We start from the raw sequence: 19,053 nt of genomic DNA on the forward strand, positions 1-19,053 counted from the left end.
GCAGCCAGTGTGGTAACGAGCCCTGGGCGCGGGGTACGCCGGGAGTTGTAGTCCCAGCAAGCACAGTTTTACCTAGTCTCCGGAAGTGGAGGCGTGAGAGGCGGAGCTGAGCCGTCTCAGGGTAGCGGGACTTCAGTGCTGGGGCGCTGCTCCCGGGGCTGGTCATGAACGGGCCGGCAGACGGCGAAGTGGACTACAAGAAGAAATACCGAAACCTGAAGCGGAAGCTCAAGTTCCTCATCTACGTGAGTGATGGGGCGAGGGGGAGGGGGGGAGGCTTGTCGCTGGTTGGACCTCAGTTTACCCACGAGTAAAGGGAATGGGGTGAGCTTTTGCTGGGTTCCGGGCCCCTTTCCGGACCACCGTCGGCTCAGCGGGCGCCTTGACTGTAATGCAGGAGCACGAGTGCTTTCAGGAGGAACTGAGGAAGGCACAGAGGAAATTGCTGAAGGTGTCCCGGGACAAGAGGTGAGGCACGCTGGGTTGGAGAAGGGAGGCCTGCGGGTGACGAGGTTGCTGTAGATCTACGTATTCAGACCCCGTCCGAGAATGCCACAAATGCATGGTGCCTGCCTTGGGGCTGTTGCTAGGATCCAACGGGCCAGCTAGAAGGGACAAGGGCCCGGGAGAACATTGCCGAGGCGGGAATAAACACTCACTCTCCCTGCCTCTTTCCTCAGTTTCCTCCTAGACCGACTTCTGCAATATGAAAACGTGGATGAAGACTCTTCTGGTGAGCATGAAAAACTGGTGAAGGACATGATTCCTGGCGCTTCAGCAAGCTTCCTGGGCCCCCCCTTTTAGGCTGTGGAAGCTGATACAGCTTCCAATGGTTCTTAAGCCCAGTTGTTTGCCCTTCACTTCTACCATTCTTTCACTCAAGTATTTATTGAACATCGACTGTGTTTCAGGCACTGTACTTTGCACAGGAGATACTGTGGTGACCAAGATGGATGAAGTCTCTTGAAATTTGTGTTCTAGTTGGGGATAATAAGTAAGCAAGAAATTAGAATTTTAGATTTGAAAGGAATAAAATCAGGGTAGAGCAGGGGTTGGTAAACTTCTTCTGTAAAGGACTAGATAGCATATATTTTAGGCTTTGCAGAACATAATCTTTGTCACAGCTACTCAGTTCTGCTGTTGTAGTGCAAAAGCAGCCAGAGGTGATATGTAAATAAATGAGCATGGCTGTGTCAGTAAAACTGAATTTCACATAATTTTCATGTCATAAAATATTTTTCTTTCATTCCCCTTCCCCCCCAGACCATTAAAAAATGTAAAAGCCATTCTTAGTTTGCAGACCATATAAAAGGAGACGGCAGGCAATGTTTCAAAACAGTGTCCAAGAAAGGCTTTTTTAGGAAGTAGTGTTTGAGTTAGGACCTAGATAAGAAGGGGAAAAAATCTTAGAAGATATGAATGAGAGGTTTCAGGCAGAGTAACCAAATACAAATACTCTGAGGTAACAGAAGACCAGGTTGTCTGAAGAGCAGAAGAGCTTTTTCGGAGCACTATTTACAATCAGTAATATGTTTTACATCATGAACAAGTCCCTACTTAAATACTTACTTACAAAACAAAATTTAATGAAACGATGTTAAGATCACTATACACAATTTTTTCTGATACTTTTTAGACTGCTTTTTCTGTTTTTCATTGAATGCTGGTTGCAAGCCAATAAATTGACTTCATGACCTACTGAGTTGAGACAGTTTGAAAAAGCTCTACATTTGGCATTTGTGCCTCTGTTCCAGGATGGGACCCTCAAGCCATGTCACAGTCACCTCTCTCTGTGGTACTTTTTATATATATATATATCTTTATTGGTTTCAGAGAGAGGAAGGGAGAGGAAGAGAGAGAGAGAGAAACATCATTGATGAGTCATTGATCAACTGCCTCCCTCACCCCCCCACCCCCCCACCCCCACTAAGGATCGAGCCTACAACCCCGGCATGTGCCCTGACCAGGAATCAGTCAGGATCATAGGTTGATGCTCAACCGCTGAGCCATGCCAGCTGGGCACTCTGTAGTACTTTTAGACATTGGTCTAGAGCAGGGTCAGCAAACAATATTCAGCCAGGCTTTCATAAATACTGTTTTATTTGAACACACACCATCATTCATCTGCATATTATAGGATAGTAGATGATATGAGGTCAGAGAAATAAGGAAAAGCCAGCTCATGTAGGTCGTGGCAAAACATTTGGCTTTTATTCTGGCTTCTCATTGCCTGCTTGTTCCTTCCCTGAGGTATTCCAGATAACTTCTTGATGGAGGGGTGTTTCAGGACAGGAAACATGAGAGAACCAGCATGTTCATAATCAGAGTGTGATAAATCTGCAAAGCAAGAGCTAGACACGTAAGCCACCACTTGTATCCTGGAGAATCCCACACTCTGGTCAGGGAAATACCCACACACACATGACTCATTTTAGCACAGTGTAAAGAGAACCATGACAAGTGAGAATAGAGTTCTGGAAGAGCCAGCAATTAACTGGGCCTGAAGGATTTTGGGGAAGACTTCTCAGAAAGGCATTAAATTGCACTTTTTTTTGTATTTTTCTTTTTCAGTTACAATTGACACAGTATATTAGTTTCAGGTGTACAATAGTGATTAGACATGTATATTAATTTGCTTCTTAAAGGATAAGTCTGAGCCAAGAAATTGAGAAAGGCACATATCACATGTAGCAGTTATTTGTCAAATGAATGACAGATCTTCTAGGTGGAGGCACAGAACTGGGAAATAAATGTTTTTTGATTAAGTTGACATGATGTGAAGAGTACAGTTTGGTTGGGAGATCAGAAAGGTAGGTTTGAGGCCACATTAAGCATTTCAGATTTGGTCAGGTTTATGTTTTAAGTCATTCTGGAGTGGGAGTGGACAGTGCTGCAGAGAGGCGAGATTGCTTATGTGATTTTGACACCACAAGGTAGTAGCTTGACCTTGTGGCAGTTGGAATAGAGGGCATTGGATAAAGGTAGGAGAAATTTGAGAGGTAGATTATCAGGACCCTGGATATAGGGAATGGAGCAGAGCCAGGAGCTGAAGGCAGCTTAGAGGTGAATGAGGAGAGAGTGGCATGAATTGGCCGGAGAGTCAGATACCTGGGTTCAAGTCCCCACACCTAACTCTCAGCCTCAGTGACCTCATCTGAAAAGTGGAGGTGAGGTCATCACCTTCCTGGATGGTTAAGAAGACAAGGAAGGGTGATGAATGTAAAGTGCTCTAGACCAATGTCTAAAAGTACAGAGTGCCCGGTCCGGCTGGCACATAGCAAGTACTTGACAAATGCGTTATCATGGAGGAGCCTGGCAGGAAGTGTTTGTGAAAGTCAGTTGTGAAGACATTTTAAGAAGCTGGAGGATTTGTGGGCTCCCCAGAATAGCATGTGTGCACCAACTGAAGAGGCAGCTTCTCTGGAGCCCTTCCATAGAGTTGAGATTATACCCCTCTGAGGTAGACAGGAACCCTGCTTACTGACCAGCTCTCCCCGCTCACAGACTCAGATGCCACTGCATCTTCAGATAACAGCGAGACAGAGGGGACACCCAAGTTGTCGGACACACCAGCCCCCAAGAGGTGAGAAGAAGCCATCATTCTCTGGGGATAGGGGTTAGAGGGCACCTGGGCCTCCTAGCTTCCTCTGACCCCCTCCCCTATCCTTTCTCCAGGAAGAGAAGCCCTCCGATGGGGGGTGCCCCCTCTCCCTCCAGCCTCTCTCTGCCTCCTTCAACAGGGTTTCCCCTTCAGGCCTCCGGGGCCCCTTCCCCCTACCTGAGCTCGGTGAGTTGGGGTCAAGGGAGGGCAATGGTAATTAAGATGCCTGGGAAGATGGTGGGTGTCATTTGGGTAGAGGGGCCAGGCTTTGGTGAAGCCAGCCCAGTGCTGGGGACATCAGTCTGGGTGTGGCCAGCAAGCATCCCTTGGAGGGGTGTGAGTCAGGGCTGCCCAGTTCTCTCTGGTGTAGAAATGGGGGACAGATATAACTGAGGAGAGCAGACCCCAGGACAAAGTCCTGCTGCTGTCCCATCCCCGTCTGTTCTCAGAAGCCACACTCATCACCATCTCTTGTTTTTCCATTCTTCCTGTTTGCATTTTTTCCCTTCACCCCCCACCCATCCATTCCATTTCCCATCTCCATTCCCCCATTCCCACCTGCAGCTGGCTTCCCCCCCTTACCCCCCATTCCCTTCTGACTACCTGGCCCTGCAGCTGCCCGAGCCCAGCCCCCTGAGGCCCAAGCGGGAGAAACGGCCCCGCCTGCCCCGGAAACTCAAGGTACCCTGATTTGGGAATGTTAGGGAGGGGCCAGAATGGCAGGAGGATAGCCATTTGAGGGAGGCTCAAGACAGGGGCTGGGGGCCTGTCCAAGAATTTTGAAGGATTGATTTGGGGCTGCTGGGGGCCCAGCCTAGCACTAGGTACTGAGGGGTATGGGTCAGAGAAGTGCTGGCTCACAGGCTCGATGTAGAGATAGATCAGGAGCAGGACCAACGTTGGGGAACTCAGAGTGAAGGTGCCTAGGGTCCTGCTCTTACATTGCTTCAGTGTGACTAGGGGCCAGGCCCATTTTCACAGGTGTTCTGTGATGCCAGGCAACCCCAGAGGGTGGGGTGGAGTTGTGGGATCCAGAATCAAGTCAAGGCTGCACCAGTTAAAACCGTGGGACCTTGAGCAGGGCTCTTTCACCCTCTAGGTCTCAGATTCTGTGTCTGTAAAGTGAGCAATCAAAATACATGTAATCAGCAAGTGTTTATGGAGTGTCTTACTATGTACCAGGCACTGTTCTGGGTGCTGCAGGTGCCTTCCTGAAACTTGCGTTTTAGCAAGATAGGCAGAAAATAAACAAGATAAGTAGGTATCAGTACAGAAAAATGGAGTCAAGTAAAGAGGATGGAAAGCACCAGAGTATATGGGGGTGATATTTCTGGTTAGGTGGGCTGGGATGCTATTTGGTCAGAAACTTCACTGAAGTGGGAACAAGCTCTCTGGAAAAGTGTTTCAATCAGGAAGAATAACCAGTGCAAAGGCCCTGGGGCAGGAATGTGTGCAGATTTGGCTTGTTCTGGGACCAGGAAGGAGTCCAGTGTGATTGGATGAAAGTCAGAAGGGAGAGGATGTTCAAAGAGCAAGTCAGAGAAGTAACTGAGGGATAAGATTGTGTAGGCCTTGTAGGTTTCTAAAGACTTTGGCTTGTACTATGAATGAATAGGGAGCCTTTGGAGAGATTGGGCAGAGAGAGAATCTGATCTGATTTACATGTTAACAAAATTGCTGACATTGCTGTGTGGAGAATAGGCTGGGGAGGGGAGGGGTTTAGGTCAGGATGGAAATAGGGAGACCAGTGAGGAGGCTACTGCACTAAACCAGATAGCAATGGAGAGGGTGAAAAGTGGGTCATGGGTCTATTTCAAAGAATGAGCCACAGAAAGACCAGTGTGGGCCGTGATAAAGATGTCAAGGACAACTCCTGAGCAACTGAAGAAGTGAGGACTGGGAAGAGCAGGTTTGGGAGAGAAGACAAGTTTGTTTTTTGACATGTTGAGATGCCGTCTGGAAATGCCAACAAGACAACTGGGTAATGTGAGCCTGGGGCTCATGGGGTACATACTTGAAAGTCATCAGCATGGAAGTGGATGCGATCGGCAGGTAAGACTGTGGGTGGAGAAGAGAAGAGGTCTGCACACCTAGCCCCAGGAGACAAGGGCACAGAAGGCACGGTGCCCATCCACCTCTGAATCAAAGTGGAATAGGTACCAGGCTGGACAGCTGTCAAATTGGGTGGACTGCCGACTCAAGGTTTTGGAGCCAGAAGTGAAATGAGACGCCGTGTGGTGGTGTTGAGTGTGGGTTCTAGAGTTTGTATCCCGGCTTTGCCACTTAACTCCCTGTGTGACCTTGACCCTCATGCCTGAAAATAGGTAGGTAACGGGTGATACACTGACTCTTCACTCTACTTAGCAGGGCTTTTGTTTCTGGCCTATAGGGCAGGATGGTGGAGATGGCAAGGGTCAGTGAAACCTGGAGCCAATGAGTAAAGGTGTGGTGTGGCATGGGCTTGGCAGTTTGAGGCTTTCTGAGATGTTGGGTCCTAAAGTAGAGGAGTGTTGGGGAGCTAAGTTCTGGTCAGTGAGAGAAAATCTTGGTTGGGAGCCCAAGTCAGTTGCTGTGCTTGAGGAAGGGGATAATTCGGGGAACGCCTCACAAAAGAGGTAACATTTGAGCCCAGGGTAAGTGAGATTTGGATATTATTGGCTGAGGCAGTGGTGGAAGGAAGACAAAGGACATGGCGAAAGAGTTGCTTGGGCTGGAGTAGGAGTCATGAGATCTTGAACAACATTGGAAAGAACTACAATGAGATGGGATCATAGAAGGCCTTGACGTCCAGAGTCTGGAGGGTCTGTAAAGGGAGTGGAGGTCTTGACATTTCTGAGTGACTTGGCGGATGGAGACTGGAGGTAGCAAATCTGAGGAGAGGAGAGAAAGCTGCAAAGACTGAAACAGGTCAGTTAAGAGCCTGGGCCTCAGTCCGACTTGGCTGGGTTTAGATCCCAGCTTCTCCATGTGACCTTGGGCATGTCATTTAACCCGATGAGCTTCAGCTTTCTTCCCATGGGGTCATGGGGTCACTGTCACAATAAAATGAGTTAAAGGAGAGAAAACTTAGCCCAGTGCCTGGTCTCTAGTAAGCCATAGATCAACATTAGCTGCTATTGGTCACCTGAGGAGGCCATTGAGTAAGTCCAAGCAGGGTTAGGACTTGGGAACCTAGAGTAGGGGTCAAGAGTAGTGGCCAGAGGGAAGGGACAGTTCTCATGCCGCTGTTTTTTTCAGCTGTACATGTGTGTCTGCTCCTGTGTGTACACATGAGTGCCCAGTACTGGGTCTCCTGTCTGTCATCAGTCCTGGCAGACATCTGTACCCTGAGGTGCTGACCCTGATTAAAAACCCACTCTGGCCCTCCACAGCACCCTAGGAACAGCAGTGAAGGAACGCCATGAGGGCTGAGTGGGTTAAAGCAATCAGAAGGGCCACTGTGGAGAACACACATAAGCATTTTCTGTCACCCCCACCCCAGGGCCAGATTGAACACTGCCCAGTGGGGACTTGGCAGCCTCAGTTTTCTCCTTTGGCCCATGACCTCCCCTTTGCAGGGTGGTCAGAATGGTCTGAGATCGTTAATGGGAATCACTATTAGTAGGTGCTCAGGCAAAGCATGAAGCCCATGGAGCACTCTGTGGGGAGGAGTATAAGGACCCGGCAGGGGTGGGGCTGGAGGATTGGGAAGGACAGAGGCCACTTCCCAGCCTCAGAGGACAAAGCAGGACTTTTGACAAATAGAAAAGGACACTCCGGTGGAAGGACTGGCCTGTTCTCAGGCACGCAGCACTGCCTGTCTTGCAGGCAGCAAGGAGGCTGAGGCCCTCCAGTGGAGGAATGACTCGCTCAGGTTTGTGTTTTAGAGAGCTCACTCTGGCTGCAGTGCGGAGGAGGAGCTGGATCTGGGAGAGGCTGAAGGCAGGGAGTCCAGTTAGGAGGCTGGTACCGTAGTCCAGGTGAGCTGAGAGGAGGGCCTGGCCTAGGCCAGTGACTGCGGGGATCCCAAGGAGGGGCCCATCCCAGATATAAAAAGCCTCACTAGCAGGGGGTGAAGACCTAGGATACCCCCCACTGAACCAGTGAGTCCCACAGTAGGAGGAGGGACAGGAGGCCAGTGGGATCTGAGGTGCCCAGAGGCAGGCAGGCAGGCACTCCAGGCTGACTCTGAGTCTGGCCCTAACTGCCATCACAGGGGCTGCCGAGGTGCCTCCCTGGTGAGGGTGGGGCCCAGCCTTTCCCTCCTGGTTTCCTCTAAGCTCCACCACCACCCTCATCACTGCCTCCATCACTACCACTTACCCCTAGGCACTTGCTGGTTTGAGACTCTGCAGGGGCTAAGGTGGGGCAGAGCTCCTGATTCCAGCATGGCTGGCCCGGCTGTGTCCAATACCCCCTGAATGAGCCTTTGCCCCTTCCCCATCCCCCAGAACTGCCTTACTGAACAGCGCCAGCCCCCTGGAGGTCCCATTCCTCCCTGACAGCCCCTCCCTGTGTTTTTCCCCCCTGCTGCAGATGACGGTGGGACCCCCTGACTGCCCTGTGGGAGGGCCGCTGACTTTCCCCAGCCGGGGTTCTGGGGCTGGGGTGGGGGCAGCCCTGGCCCCACTGCCACCCCCTAAGATGCCCCCCCCTACGATCCTGAGTGCAGTCCCTCGGCAGATGTTCAGCGATGCAGGCAGCGGGGATGATGCCCTGGACGGAGATGATGACCTGGTGATCGACATCCCGGAGTGACCCCCTCTGCCTGAGCCCCTGTCCAGTGCCCCCTGTGCCAGCACACACGAGCCCCCAGCTTCCACAGAGACATTTATTGACGCCCAGTTGCCATGCTGTGGCCACTGACACAATCAGAAAAGGCATAAACATGCACAAATGTCCCCTGGCAGGTGGGCCCCTCACCAGAGGGCAGGGGCCTGCCCTCACATCCTGGCCCCATCCTGTGGACAGTTATTTAAATGAGTGGCTGGGAACATCTGCCACCTCTGGGAGAGGCAGAGACCCTGCGGTGCCTGCCCCTCCCCCTTCTGTTTAAAAGGGCAGCTGTACAGGGCGAGATGTTTTGCTTTTTGAACGATTCTGTGTTAAAGGATTGGCTCTTTTTTGGTTTCTCTCCTTTTCTGGAAACTTTCTCCTCCTTTGAACCCCCCCTAATCCGACCTCCTCCCTGTGGGCAGAGGGGACGGGGCAGCCTGGAGAGGCAAGAAAGAGGAGCAGCAGCCGGGGCCTTGGGGCGGGGGCCCTGGCAGGACCTCCCGGCAGGCGTGCACAGGGCGGGTGGTTTGCATATTTGCATGTAGTAGCGAGTCAGGCAGGAGGAAGTTTGCATATGTGAATACAGATCTCCACAGCCCTCACAAGAAGACAGACCCACAGTCACAGAGACTCTCACGGAATAAGACAGGTAGTGCAGGGCGGGGCGGGGCAGCCACCCCGTGTAAACGTGCAACACACTCGTGCGAAGGTCGGGTACTGGACCCGGCCCCAAGGGGCCTGTGGTGGGCAGTTGATTGCCCTGCTCAGGCTGAGGGCAGAGCCCCGGCTGCAGGGGGCAGCTCGCTGGTCAAGGTGTGCCAGCGCTCCAGGGCTGTGTCTGGCTGCTGCAGACAGTCACTCCAGTGCTTCCGGGCCTCTCCCCGGGCCCCTGGCCCCAGGGACACGCCACCTGGGGAGCAGTCGAGGCAAAATCAGGACCCTGCTCACTGCCAGTTGGCCCTCCATCAGCACCACCCAGCAGGCTCCTCCCTCACCAATGAAGTCGTTGGATTTGCCAATGTCATAGTCCCAGACTGTGACTTCCAGAGTCTTCGTGGCCAGAGCTGAGAGCTCCATCTCATAGAAAAACTCCTAGGACAGGGCAAGCCACATTTTCCATGAGGCGTTGCCCTACCCGCCCCCCCCCATCCCCCTGCCCCCATGATTTCTGGTCCCTGCCCATTTACCTCATTAAATTCTGGGTTGAGAGTCTTCTTCTTCACACCTGTTTTGTGCTTGGATTTCTTATCCAGGTCTGGCCTCAGGTACCTGCAGAGGAGGTGGGGTGGGGCAGAGGAGCGCGGTCAGGGCTATCCCAGGCCCGAGGAGACTAGGGCAGGGGTCGGGCTCCCTGGGGAGGGCAGGGTGGGCCTCAGGGCAGGGGGAGGGCTCACGTCTTGACATAGGGGTCGGAGTAGCCATTGACGTCCATGGCAGCCAGATGGGCACAGCGTATGATGCCCACCAGCAGCCCCCGGCGCGGCGAGCTATAGCTGAGACTCAGCAGTATGCGCCCGCGTTCTTCCAGCAGCCCAGGCCCCTGGTCCACCTGCTCCAGCTTCGGGGCAGACACAGAGGTCAGCCTGCAACCTTACCGCCTCCCACCCAGGCTGGTCCATGTGAGGTCCCTTACCTCCCTCAGGTAACAGGATATGCCCCTCAGTGCTGCCGACATGGAAGAGGGTGAAGCCAGCTGAGAGGGCAAAGAGAAGGTTCTGGAAACCTGGCCTCCCCGGGGCCCCCTCCCCTTAGCGCCCTACAGCCCCGCACCGACCGGGACCTGGCGCTCGAGGCAGATATTAAAATGCTTCTTCTGTGAAGGCTTGAGACGGCGGAGGGGTACACGGATCTCTCCGATGAACTCATTGTGGCTCAGTTTGTCTTCATCACACACGGAGATCCTGGCGGGGAAACTGCGAGGTCAGGGCCCCTGGCGTACCTGAGCCCCACGCCAGTGAGAAAGTGCCTCCAATGGAACCCTGAGCACCTGAGACTGGTCCCGCTCTGCCTTAAAGACACCTCTCCTGTAAGTGGGCTGCGTGTGAGAGACATCACCTTGGTGGTGTGTGAGGTGGACTGGAGCCGAGGCCAGAGGCAGAACCCAGAAAGGCTGGCCCCATAGTTCAGGAGCTAGAGAGTGAGGAATACATCTCTGAGTGCTCAGGGGTACCCAGCCCTGGGCTCTGCATTTTATATTTCTTTTCACTTGATCCTTATAGTAGCTTTAGGAGGCAGGTAATCATTATCTCCATTTTACAGATGGGAATTGAGGCTTTGGGAAGTTGACTTGCCCAAGGTCTCAAGGTCGCTAGAAAGTGGCAGAGCTGGGAATCAAACACTCCTGCATGACACAGCTACTCAAGAGTGTCACAGCAGAAGGAAGTGCAGGGGGCTGCAGAAGGGGACAATAGAAATAAAAGCAATCATTTCTTATCTCTGGCCTCGTGAGTGTCTCCCAGGCCAGCTCCCTGCTCCATGCAGAAAAGGACAGGAGCTCCATAGGAGGTATGGGCACCTTGTTCAACTGCCCAAGGCTCCTCAAGGCCCTTCTAGCTCTTACATCCTGAGTCCGTGACCCACATCCACCAAATGCACACCCTATACACAATCAGTAGGATCCTGTCCACAGGCCCTGGAGGTGAGGATGGGGAGGGTCCCCAAGATTTGTTAAGGCTTCCTGAAGTAGCTGAGCAGATCCTGATGGAGCAGGGACAGCCTGAGCAGTGTAAAGGGAGGGGCAGAGGAAGGCGGCAAATTAAAGCATCCTTCTCAGGTGCCAGGCCTGCAGCTCACCACACAGCCCATTTTACAGGTGAGGTGTATTTAATTAAGGCAGAGCGGGACCTGCCCTGATGCAAACTCTTCCATCACTTCCTATTGCCCAAGAACAAAGGAAGGAAAGCTCTTCCAGGAGCCTAGGCTTTGCTGCCCTTCATTCCCTGCCAAGGACTACTCTCCCCACAGCTCCACCTCCCAGGATGACTGAGCAAGTTTCCTGTCCCTTAAGACCCCACTCCTTAGAGATGTTAGGGGGACACAGGCAACAGATGGGCAGACCTCCACTGCATAGGTCTGACTTAAGTCCAGAAGTGAAAAGGGAGGTCGGTGACCAGGGAAAGCTTTCAGGACAAGGCAGAGCCTCAAACGAGTGGAGCGTAGGGTGGTGGAAAGAGACACAGGAAGCAGGGAGCACTTTCCAGGTAAAGAGACAACAGGCAAAAGTTAGGAGTAATGAACCTGACCAGTCAGAAGAGGGCAGTCCTCTGTCGGAGGAGCAGTAGGACCTATTTTGGGGGTAGGAATGCCAGGGAAACATTTTGTCCTGCTGCCAAAGGGGCTGAGGAGCCACTGATTGTACTTGAGCATCTGAGAGCAGCTCAATAGGAAGTAGATCAACCAAAGAAGGTTCCAATGGCAGCTGTCCCAGAGGAGGTGCTGAGCTGGGCTGCAATCCTTGGCAGCAGGGAGGATGGGCCCCTCACCTGAGCACCTTGTGGCTGATGTCATCGTCCGTGATTCCACTGTACGTCAGGTCCTCATTCCACACTGGATTCAGAGTGTTCCTCTGAGTCTTAGTTTTTAGCTTATTGGCCTGAGGTGTGGGGATGAAGGGTTCTCAATACATGTTCCCTAGATCCACAGAGGCTGAAAGCAAGGGAAGGTTGGAGGTAGACACACAAGCTGGGCCAGACTGGTGGAGGAAGGACGCTATTACCTTGCAGGCTCCAGGCAGCAGGTGCACCTTGACGTAGGGGTCAGCCAGGCCATTGAAATCCATGGGCTTGAGGCCCTGGAGAGGAAAGAGGGCTGTGAGCTCCCAGCCCTCCCCCAGCAGAGTGGATCCTTGGGGTATGGAGAAGGGAGAGGGGTCTGGCCTGGAGACTGGAAGGGAAGGGAGGGTGGAAACCCACCCCTCCCTGGTGGGAGGCAAGCAGGGCTGAGGCTTGGGAGGTAGGAAGGGCCCACCTTGGCCCTGAGGATACTGCAGTGCAAAGTGCAGGAGGCCTGGTCATAGAGAAGGTCAAACTCCAGCGATCCCAGGGTGGCTGGAGGAGAGAAAAAGTAGCGTAGTCAGTGTGTAAAGACAGGGGTGCGAGCCGGCAGGCAGGCCTGCCGTGTGCTGGCTGTGAAGGTGTGTGCATGTATCCCTATCTGTCAGCCTGCAAGTGTGTGTGTCTGGGTTCCTGGTTCGCTGCAACTGGGGCTGTGTGGGTGGTTGTCTCAGCAGAAATATTGAATATTGAGCCTTGCTAAAGCTGTAATCTCCACACTGACTGCAGCTGTAGTGGCAGTGCTGTTGCCTCCCCCCCCCCCAACACACACACCCAGCAGGGCCCCAACCCGTTCCCACAAGCCTGGAGGGCCCCATTACCACCCTGGGCCCTTTAAGCCCCCAGACTCACTGGCATCATCCGAGTCATAGCTGTCCACCTCAGCTCCATCCTCGGGCGTGGTGGCCCCAAGGAGGGCTGCAGGGGGGGCCAGGGCCAGGGGGGCCAGCCGAGCAGGGGCCTCCCCAAAGCCCCCCCCACAACCGCCCCCTTCAGGTCCTGGTCCCCGGCGGGGGAAGTAGTCCGAGATTTGGCGGATGGGCCGGATGGGCCCGGGGCACACGTTGATGGCCATGTGCTCCTGGATGTTGATGGTCATGCGATCACCCCTGCGGCCCCTCATGCAGCACCCCTGTCTGCAGGGAGGGAGTTGGAGCGCATGAGCCCACTGCTGACTCCTTATACCTATGGGCTGCAGGCAGCAACCTCCCCAGTCTGGCCTCCCTTTCTAGGTGTCCAGGGAGAGGTCAGCCTGTGCCAGCTGAGGGGCAGGCAGGAGGCCTCAGTCCTCCAACCCCCAGCCTTGCTCCACAGGGGCTGGGCTGCTAACCCACTCCCCTCAGATATGTCCTGGCTCCACCTCAGCCTTGCCCACTTACCTCTAGATTGTCCTTTTGTCATCTTCCCAGCTCCTGCCCCTCATTCTGGGCTTCTGTCTGCCCCTCGTTCTGGGCTTCCGTCTGTCCCTGGGCCCTGCCTACTCCCTGAAGCCACCCTGTAGGTCCCCTCCTCTCTCTGAGGCTCTATTCATCCTTCTGCCGCAGGTGCTTGTCTAGTCCGGGTGTCACCCACCCCTCTAGACATTCACTTCCCACTGTCCATTCAGTCCCAGCACCTGCCTGTCTGCCTGGTCCCCCACCCCCCCTGCAACCCAAGCCGGGGTCCCCTTCCTCAGATGCCTCCTCCTTAGATTGGCTCTCCAGAGGAGCCAGGAATTACAGCCTCGAGCGGGCTAACCCCCCACCCCGCAGGCACCTGCAGGCTAACGCGCACACCCTTACCCTCCCCCGACGACCAGCCCCCTGCACCTGCCTCTGTGCCTCCAACAGGTGCCCAAGCGCTGGGGGGACGGCGGGCGCAGTCTGGGCGGTGGCGATTCCCAGGGTGGCCAGCGAGCAGAGCGCAGAGTCCGGCTGTGCGCGCCGAGAGGGAGGGAGGGAGAGCCGGGAAAGTGCGGGAGGAGGGGTGAGCGAGGTGGAGGCTGGAGGCTGCGGGCGCCGGCGGCGGGGGGTGGGGAGCGGGCGGGACTCTCCCGCTGGCCCACCCGGGGCCCGCCTGGGGAAGCACACGAGCGCACACGCACGGTCACGGGCACGCGGGCTGGCACCGCATCTTGCACAGGCACTCCCGCCCACACGCCCGTGCCCACGTGCGCGCTCTCACACACATGTGCAAACCCAGACACTCGCTGACACACTCACCCCCAAAACTTCGCATACACACACTCGCAAACACACGAGCTCCTAGCGTCACCAGGAACCAACTGTGAGAATTGCCCGGTGCTCCCTAACTGCCCCCGGGGACCCGGCTCCTGCCCGGCCCGCTCCGAGCCCACGGTGCCCACTGCCTCGCCTCCTCCCTCCTCCCCTCCGGAGCCTCCGGGACCGTCCACCGCCTAGTTGCCATGGCGACGCCTCTCTCTCCCTCCCCGCGTCCCAGGTGCCGCCTCACGCCCCTCCCCCGCGGAGGGGTGCGGGGGAGGAGGGCGTCGGGCCCTCCACTCGGGGTGTCCTTAGGGCGGAGCCTGAGGGAGGGGCTGGAAGATCCGCAGGGACCCAGGATCCCGCAGGGCGAGGAGGTCTGGTCCGCCTGCCGCCCCTGGCCTGGGACCTCGGGGTCCCCGAGCCCAGCCGGGGACTTTCACAGTCTGAGGGAGGAGACGAAGGTCTGAGGCTGTGGCTTCCCCACGCCTTCTCCCTTTGGCTGTGCCGGTGTCTCTCCTTGTGACCCAATCCACCCCCGAGGGCGCGTGGCCCTCTCTCTGGGAAGGCGTCTCCTTTGGGAACCCACCCTCCCTCACCCCTCCCTCACCCCTGCCTCACCCCTCCCTCACCCCTGCCTCACCCCTCCCTCACCCCTGCCTCACCCCCCTCACCCCTCCCTCGCCCCTCCCTCACCCCTGCCTCACCCTTCACCCCTCCCTCACCCCTCCCTCACCCCTGCCTCACCCCCCTCACCCCTCCCTCACCCCTCCCTCACCCCTGCCTCACCCCTCACCCCTCCCTCACCCCTCCCTCACCCCTCCCTCACCCCTGCCTCACCCCTCACCCCTCCCTCACCCCTCCCTCACCTCTCCCTCACCCCTCCCTCACCCGCTCCACTTCTGTCCCTCGGGGGCCAGGGGCATCGGGCTCGGCTCTGAATGCCCCAGAGCACTGCAGTCTCTCCTCACCAGTCCCCCTTTCTCGCCTAAAACCCTGCCACCTGCCAGTCTAACTCCAGCCTTTGATCTTTGCTCTCCTTTGCCCCAAACTTGCCATCCCCCAAAGACTAAGTCCCCACAGTGGCTTCCAAGGCCCTTCAGTCCAAGACCCGGACTTCTCTGATCTCATCCCGCAGCGGCTCCTGGCACCGGCTCTTAGGAATGTTATTTGCAGTTTCTAGAACACACCTGGATCTCTCAGGCCACCGGACCTTTGCTCACACAAGCTGCTCTGCCTGGAGGACCTTCCCCTTCCTTCAGGGGATCATTCTGAGTCACCTCTTCCTAGGAGCCTTCCTGGAACATTCCCCTCCTATCCCCCCAGCTTCCAGTGCTATCTCAGGCTCAGCTCCAGTGACACTGGTTTGTCAAGCCTGCTTGCATTTCTGTCTCTCCCCCACCCCCCCCAGGGAGCAGAGGCTGCCTCAGGCTGGGCCTGCCACCAAGTTGACGTTACTAACCGTGATTTAAAAGAGAAATGTGACCCTGGCCGTGGGGCTTAGTTGATTGAGCATTGTCCCATGCACCAAAAGGTCACCAGTTCCTGGTCAGGGCACATGCCCAGGTTGAGGTTTCCATGGGAGGCAACTGATCGATGTACCTCTCTCACGTTGATGTTTCTCTCTCTCTCTCTCTTCCTTCCTCTCTCTCTAAAATCAATAAAAACATATGTTTTTTAAAAAGAGAGAAATACAGTTGCACAACAATGTGAACTGTCTGCTTGAAAATGGTTAAGATCTATTGAAATGTGTATTTTTAAAACATAGTTTTTAAAAAGAGAGAAATGCAAGGTCAAACAACACTGAGATAGCACTTGTTGTCTATCGAATGATAAAATTCAAAGCATCTGTTAACACATAATGTTGATGAGGCTGTGGGTAAGTGGACAGCACCTGTTCGGAGGCCAGTCTGACGGTGGACTCCAAGATGACAGATACGTAGACTATTTGACCCAGAAATGCCACTTCTAGGATTTTGTCATATATATATGTGTATATATATATGTGTATATATATACACATACATACATATATATACATATATGTATATATATATGTATATGTGTGTGTGTGTGTGTGTGTGTGTGTGTGTGTGTATATATATATATATATGCTGGCCCATGAGCAAAATAATAGAAATTCAAGATTATTTAAAATGGCAAAAGATTGGGAACAGCCTAAATGTCCATGCGTGGAGGACCCGTTCAGTCAATTATGACACAGTTTCATACAATGAACTAGTATGCAGCCATGGCAAAGAAAGAGGTCTCTGTACTTGTACAGAATCACCTTCAGAATCTCATGTTAACTGAAAAAAGTAAGGCACAGAGTAGCATGTATGGAACGCTTCCATTTGAGTGGGAGGAAAGGAGTTTATATATGTTTCTTTATTTGTGCATAAATTATTTCTGGAAGGCTGCACAAGTGGTAACTATGGTGACCTCTGAGGAGGTAGCTGCGAGGCAGGGTAAGGCAGGAATAGACGAGTTATTTTTCAACATATATCTTTTTATACCTTTTAAATTTTGTACCATGTGCATATGTTACCTATTCAAAAGCATTAAAAGAATGTATTTTTTAAAGTAAAGGCAACCATTAGGTTTCCTTCAGGGCCCTCCAGGATAAGCAAGGAGACAGGGATAAGGGAGATGCCACCATCCAGGACCAGAGCTGGTGGGTTTGGCCAGAGGCAGACCTGGGCCTGCAGTGACAGGAGGGGGTAAGCTGGGCAAGAAGAGCCTTAGAGTCCTGCACCCTCCACTGTGATCTTAGGGGGCTTAGCTCAGTAGCGCCCTCCAGAGAGCCTTGTTGAAGGGGAGAATGGACAGGGCTGAGCCCTGATTTGTCAAGAGGTGGAAAAGCTTTTCACCTCCCCATTAAGTCAATAATAGTTATCAAATACCTACTATATATTGTGGTGTTATGATTATCACCAAGATCAGTGATCTCTGGCTTCACAGCCTTGTAGGGAGATAGACAATACACAAACAAGCCCCATGCCACGAGACCCATGCAGTGACTGGGGAGGGTCACAAAGTGTGGGGTTTCAGGTGCACTTCCCAGGGGAAGTGTCTCCTCAGCCTTGGCTGAGATGAGGAGGTGTCAGCCAGGTCAAGGGCGGAGCGAGCGTGTCTAGACAGAGGTGCGTGCCAGGGCTGGAGTGTGCCGAGGAAGCGAGAGCCTGGAAAGAGCCAAAGGGGTAGGCGAACGGTGCTGGGCAAGGCTCTCAGGTCAGGGTAAGTTCAGAATTCACACAGGAGCCACCGGAAGCCACTGGAGGGTTTTACTTAGCAGATGCGCGTTTCTTGGCTTGTTGTCACTGGGGGACGTGTGAGCAGAGGGAGATCAACCAGTCCACAGGCTGTTACAATAAGCTGGGTGACACATGGGCTTGGCTTAAGCAAGGGGGGCAGAACCGGAGGGGGAAGGAAGTGGGTGGATTTGCGATTTATGTTGGAAATTGAACCAACAGGTCTTGATAGTGGGTTTGTCAGAAGAGAGACAAGGAGGGATCTGATTCCTGGGCTTCAGTGTTGAGCAGAGTAGGGGAATCATGAGACCATTTGCTGCAAAGGAAAGGAGCAGGTTTGGGGTAGGAGCATCAAGAGCTCTGTGTGGGATCTGTGGAGTCTGAGATGGTTTTGGACATACAGAGGCATGAAGCAGGAAACTGGGTAGAGGAATCTGGAGCTCAGAGGAGAGGGCTGGGCTAGAAATATACATTTGTGAGTCATCATCGTATAGATGGTATTTAAAGCCATGAGGCCGGATGAGATCACTTACGGAGAGAGTATAGATAGAAAAGAGAAGGTCCAAGGCTGAGCTGGTTAGAGAACTCGGCGTCCTGAGAATCAGTGAGTGTGGCTCTGGAGCTTGGAGGCAGGTTCAGGATGCTGACAGACAGACAGACTAGGCGGAGAAGTAACCATTAGATTCGGCAAGTTATGAGATCATTGGTGGACTTGGCAAAAGTGATTTCAGTGGAGTGGTGGAGACAAAGGCAGGCCTGAAGGGGCTGAAAAATACACTCAACGTAGAGACGGCAAGTGCAGCCAGCCCCTTAGGGTTTGCCTGTCTGTACTCTAATGATGTGCCTACGTCAGTTCTCTCCCCTGTGCGCCCTGAGGGCAGAGAGCAGGGCCTGGCGATTTCTATTTAAGTCACAAATGGAGCCCAGCACATAGTAGGAGCTCAATACATTTATTTAATCGTTGGGTGAGCAAATGAATGGATAATTTTCAGGTAGAGAAGGAGCTGTATTCTTTTGAGGCAATTGAGGAAACTGCAAATTCCATTCCAAAGGTTTAAAGGCTCTGAACCCCTTTTCTCCCAGCTGAACCCCAGGAGCAGCGGCACATGGAGCCTGGGCCCTGGCCCTGAGCCCTGAGCCAAGAAGCAGGTTGAGTCCCTGCTGTTCCTTACATACCTGTGACGTTGGGAACTCACTTTCTCTTTCTTAGAAGACATAAGTGTAGAGAGACGAGGCCCACATGAACCAGTCCCACAGGAAGCCCCCAAGGTGTTAGTTTCCCTCCTCTTTCCCCCTTTTCTCTCTGGGCTTTTATTCGTATTTAGGAAGCAGAGCATGGCATGTGCCTCCTAGTGTTGCTGTGAGAACGGGCTGGCAGTCCACGAGGGCAGGAGAGATGAGGGGTGGGGATCCAGTGGAGGAGGGAGCAGGCCTCACACATGAACAGGCATTTGTGTAATAAAACCAAGGAGACCCTGAAGTGTCCTTGGGCTTGGGTAGGGCGGACACATCTGTGACAGACAGTCCCTATCAGTCAGAAAAGAACTAACTCTTTGAAGCAGACAGAGGCCCAGTTCTTGGGAAGTAACAAGTAAGAGAAAACTGGGCACTAGAAAGGGGAAATGGGATGGCCCTTGGGGGAGGCCACCCAGAGAGGGGTGCCCGCAAAAGCTTTGTGCATGACCGAGAGAGCT

The 19,053-nt window shown here is 53.8% G+C and overlaps 2 protein-coding genes across 5 annotated transcripts; one reads left to right on the forward strand and one right to left on the reverse strand.

Moving 5' to 3' along the window:
* The first annotated feature begins 68 nt into the window (after window positions 1-68).
* Window positions 69-8,703, forward strand: INO80E (INO80 complex subunit E). 3 transcript variants are annotated; one of them, XM_081133681.1, is made up of 8 exons: window positions 69-245; window positions 398-468; window positions 681-733; window positions 3,505-3,583; window positions 3,676-3,787; window positions 4,166-4,282; window positions 7,468-7,560; window positions 8,117-8,703. In XM_081133681.1, exons 1-7 carry the CDS (start codon window positions 165-167, stop codon window positions 7,537-7,539), a joined length of 585 nt encoding a protein of 194 aa, XP_080989807.1. In that variant the 5' UTR covers window positions 69-164; the 3' UTR covers window positions 7,540-7,560; window positions 8,117-8,703. The 3 variants fall into 3 exon arrangements, with proteins under 3 accessions (XP_080989807.1, XP_080989805.1, XP_080989806.1); XM_081133679.1 differs by lacking the exon at window positions 7,468-7,560; XM_081133680.1 differs by lacking the exon at window positions 7,468-7,560 and having other exon boundaries at window positions 4,217-4,282.
* Window positions 8,400-14,269, reverse strand: DOC2A (double C2 domain alpha). 2 transcript variants are annotated; one of them, XM_081133677.1, is made up of 11 exons: window positions 13,716-14,269; window positions 12,760-13,039; window positions 12,323-12,402; window positions 12,072-12,146; window positions 11,839-11,948; window positions 10,131-10,257; window positions 9,990-10,049; window positions 9,751-9,914; window positions 9,544-9,625; window positions 9,352-9,448; window positions 8,400-9,266 (listed from the first exon to the last, which is right to left on the reverse strand). In XM_081133677.1, exons 2-11 carry the CDS (start codon window positions 13,028-13,030, stop codon window positions 9,121-9,123), a joined length of 1,212 nt encoding a protein of 403 aa, XP_080989803.1. In that variant the 5' UTR covers window positions 13,031-13,039; window positions 13,716-14,269; the 3' UTR covers window positions 8,400-9,120. The 2 variants fall into 2 exon arrangements, with proteins under 2 accessions (XP_080989803.1, XP_080989804.1); XM_081133678.1 differs by lacking the exon at window positions 13,716-14,269 and adding an exon at window positions 13,287-13,532 and having other exon boundaries at window positions 12,760-13,043.
* Window positions 14,270-19,053: the final 4,784 nt, after the last annotated feature.

This window comes from Miniopterus schreibersii, assembly GCF_964146895.1.
Source record: "Miniopterus schreibersii genome assembly, chromosome: 3".
In the NCBI taxonomy this organism is placed as follows: domain Eukaryota; kingdom Metazoa; phylum Chordata; class Mammalia; order Chiroptera; family Miniopteridae; genus Miniopterus; species Miniopterus schreibersii.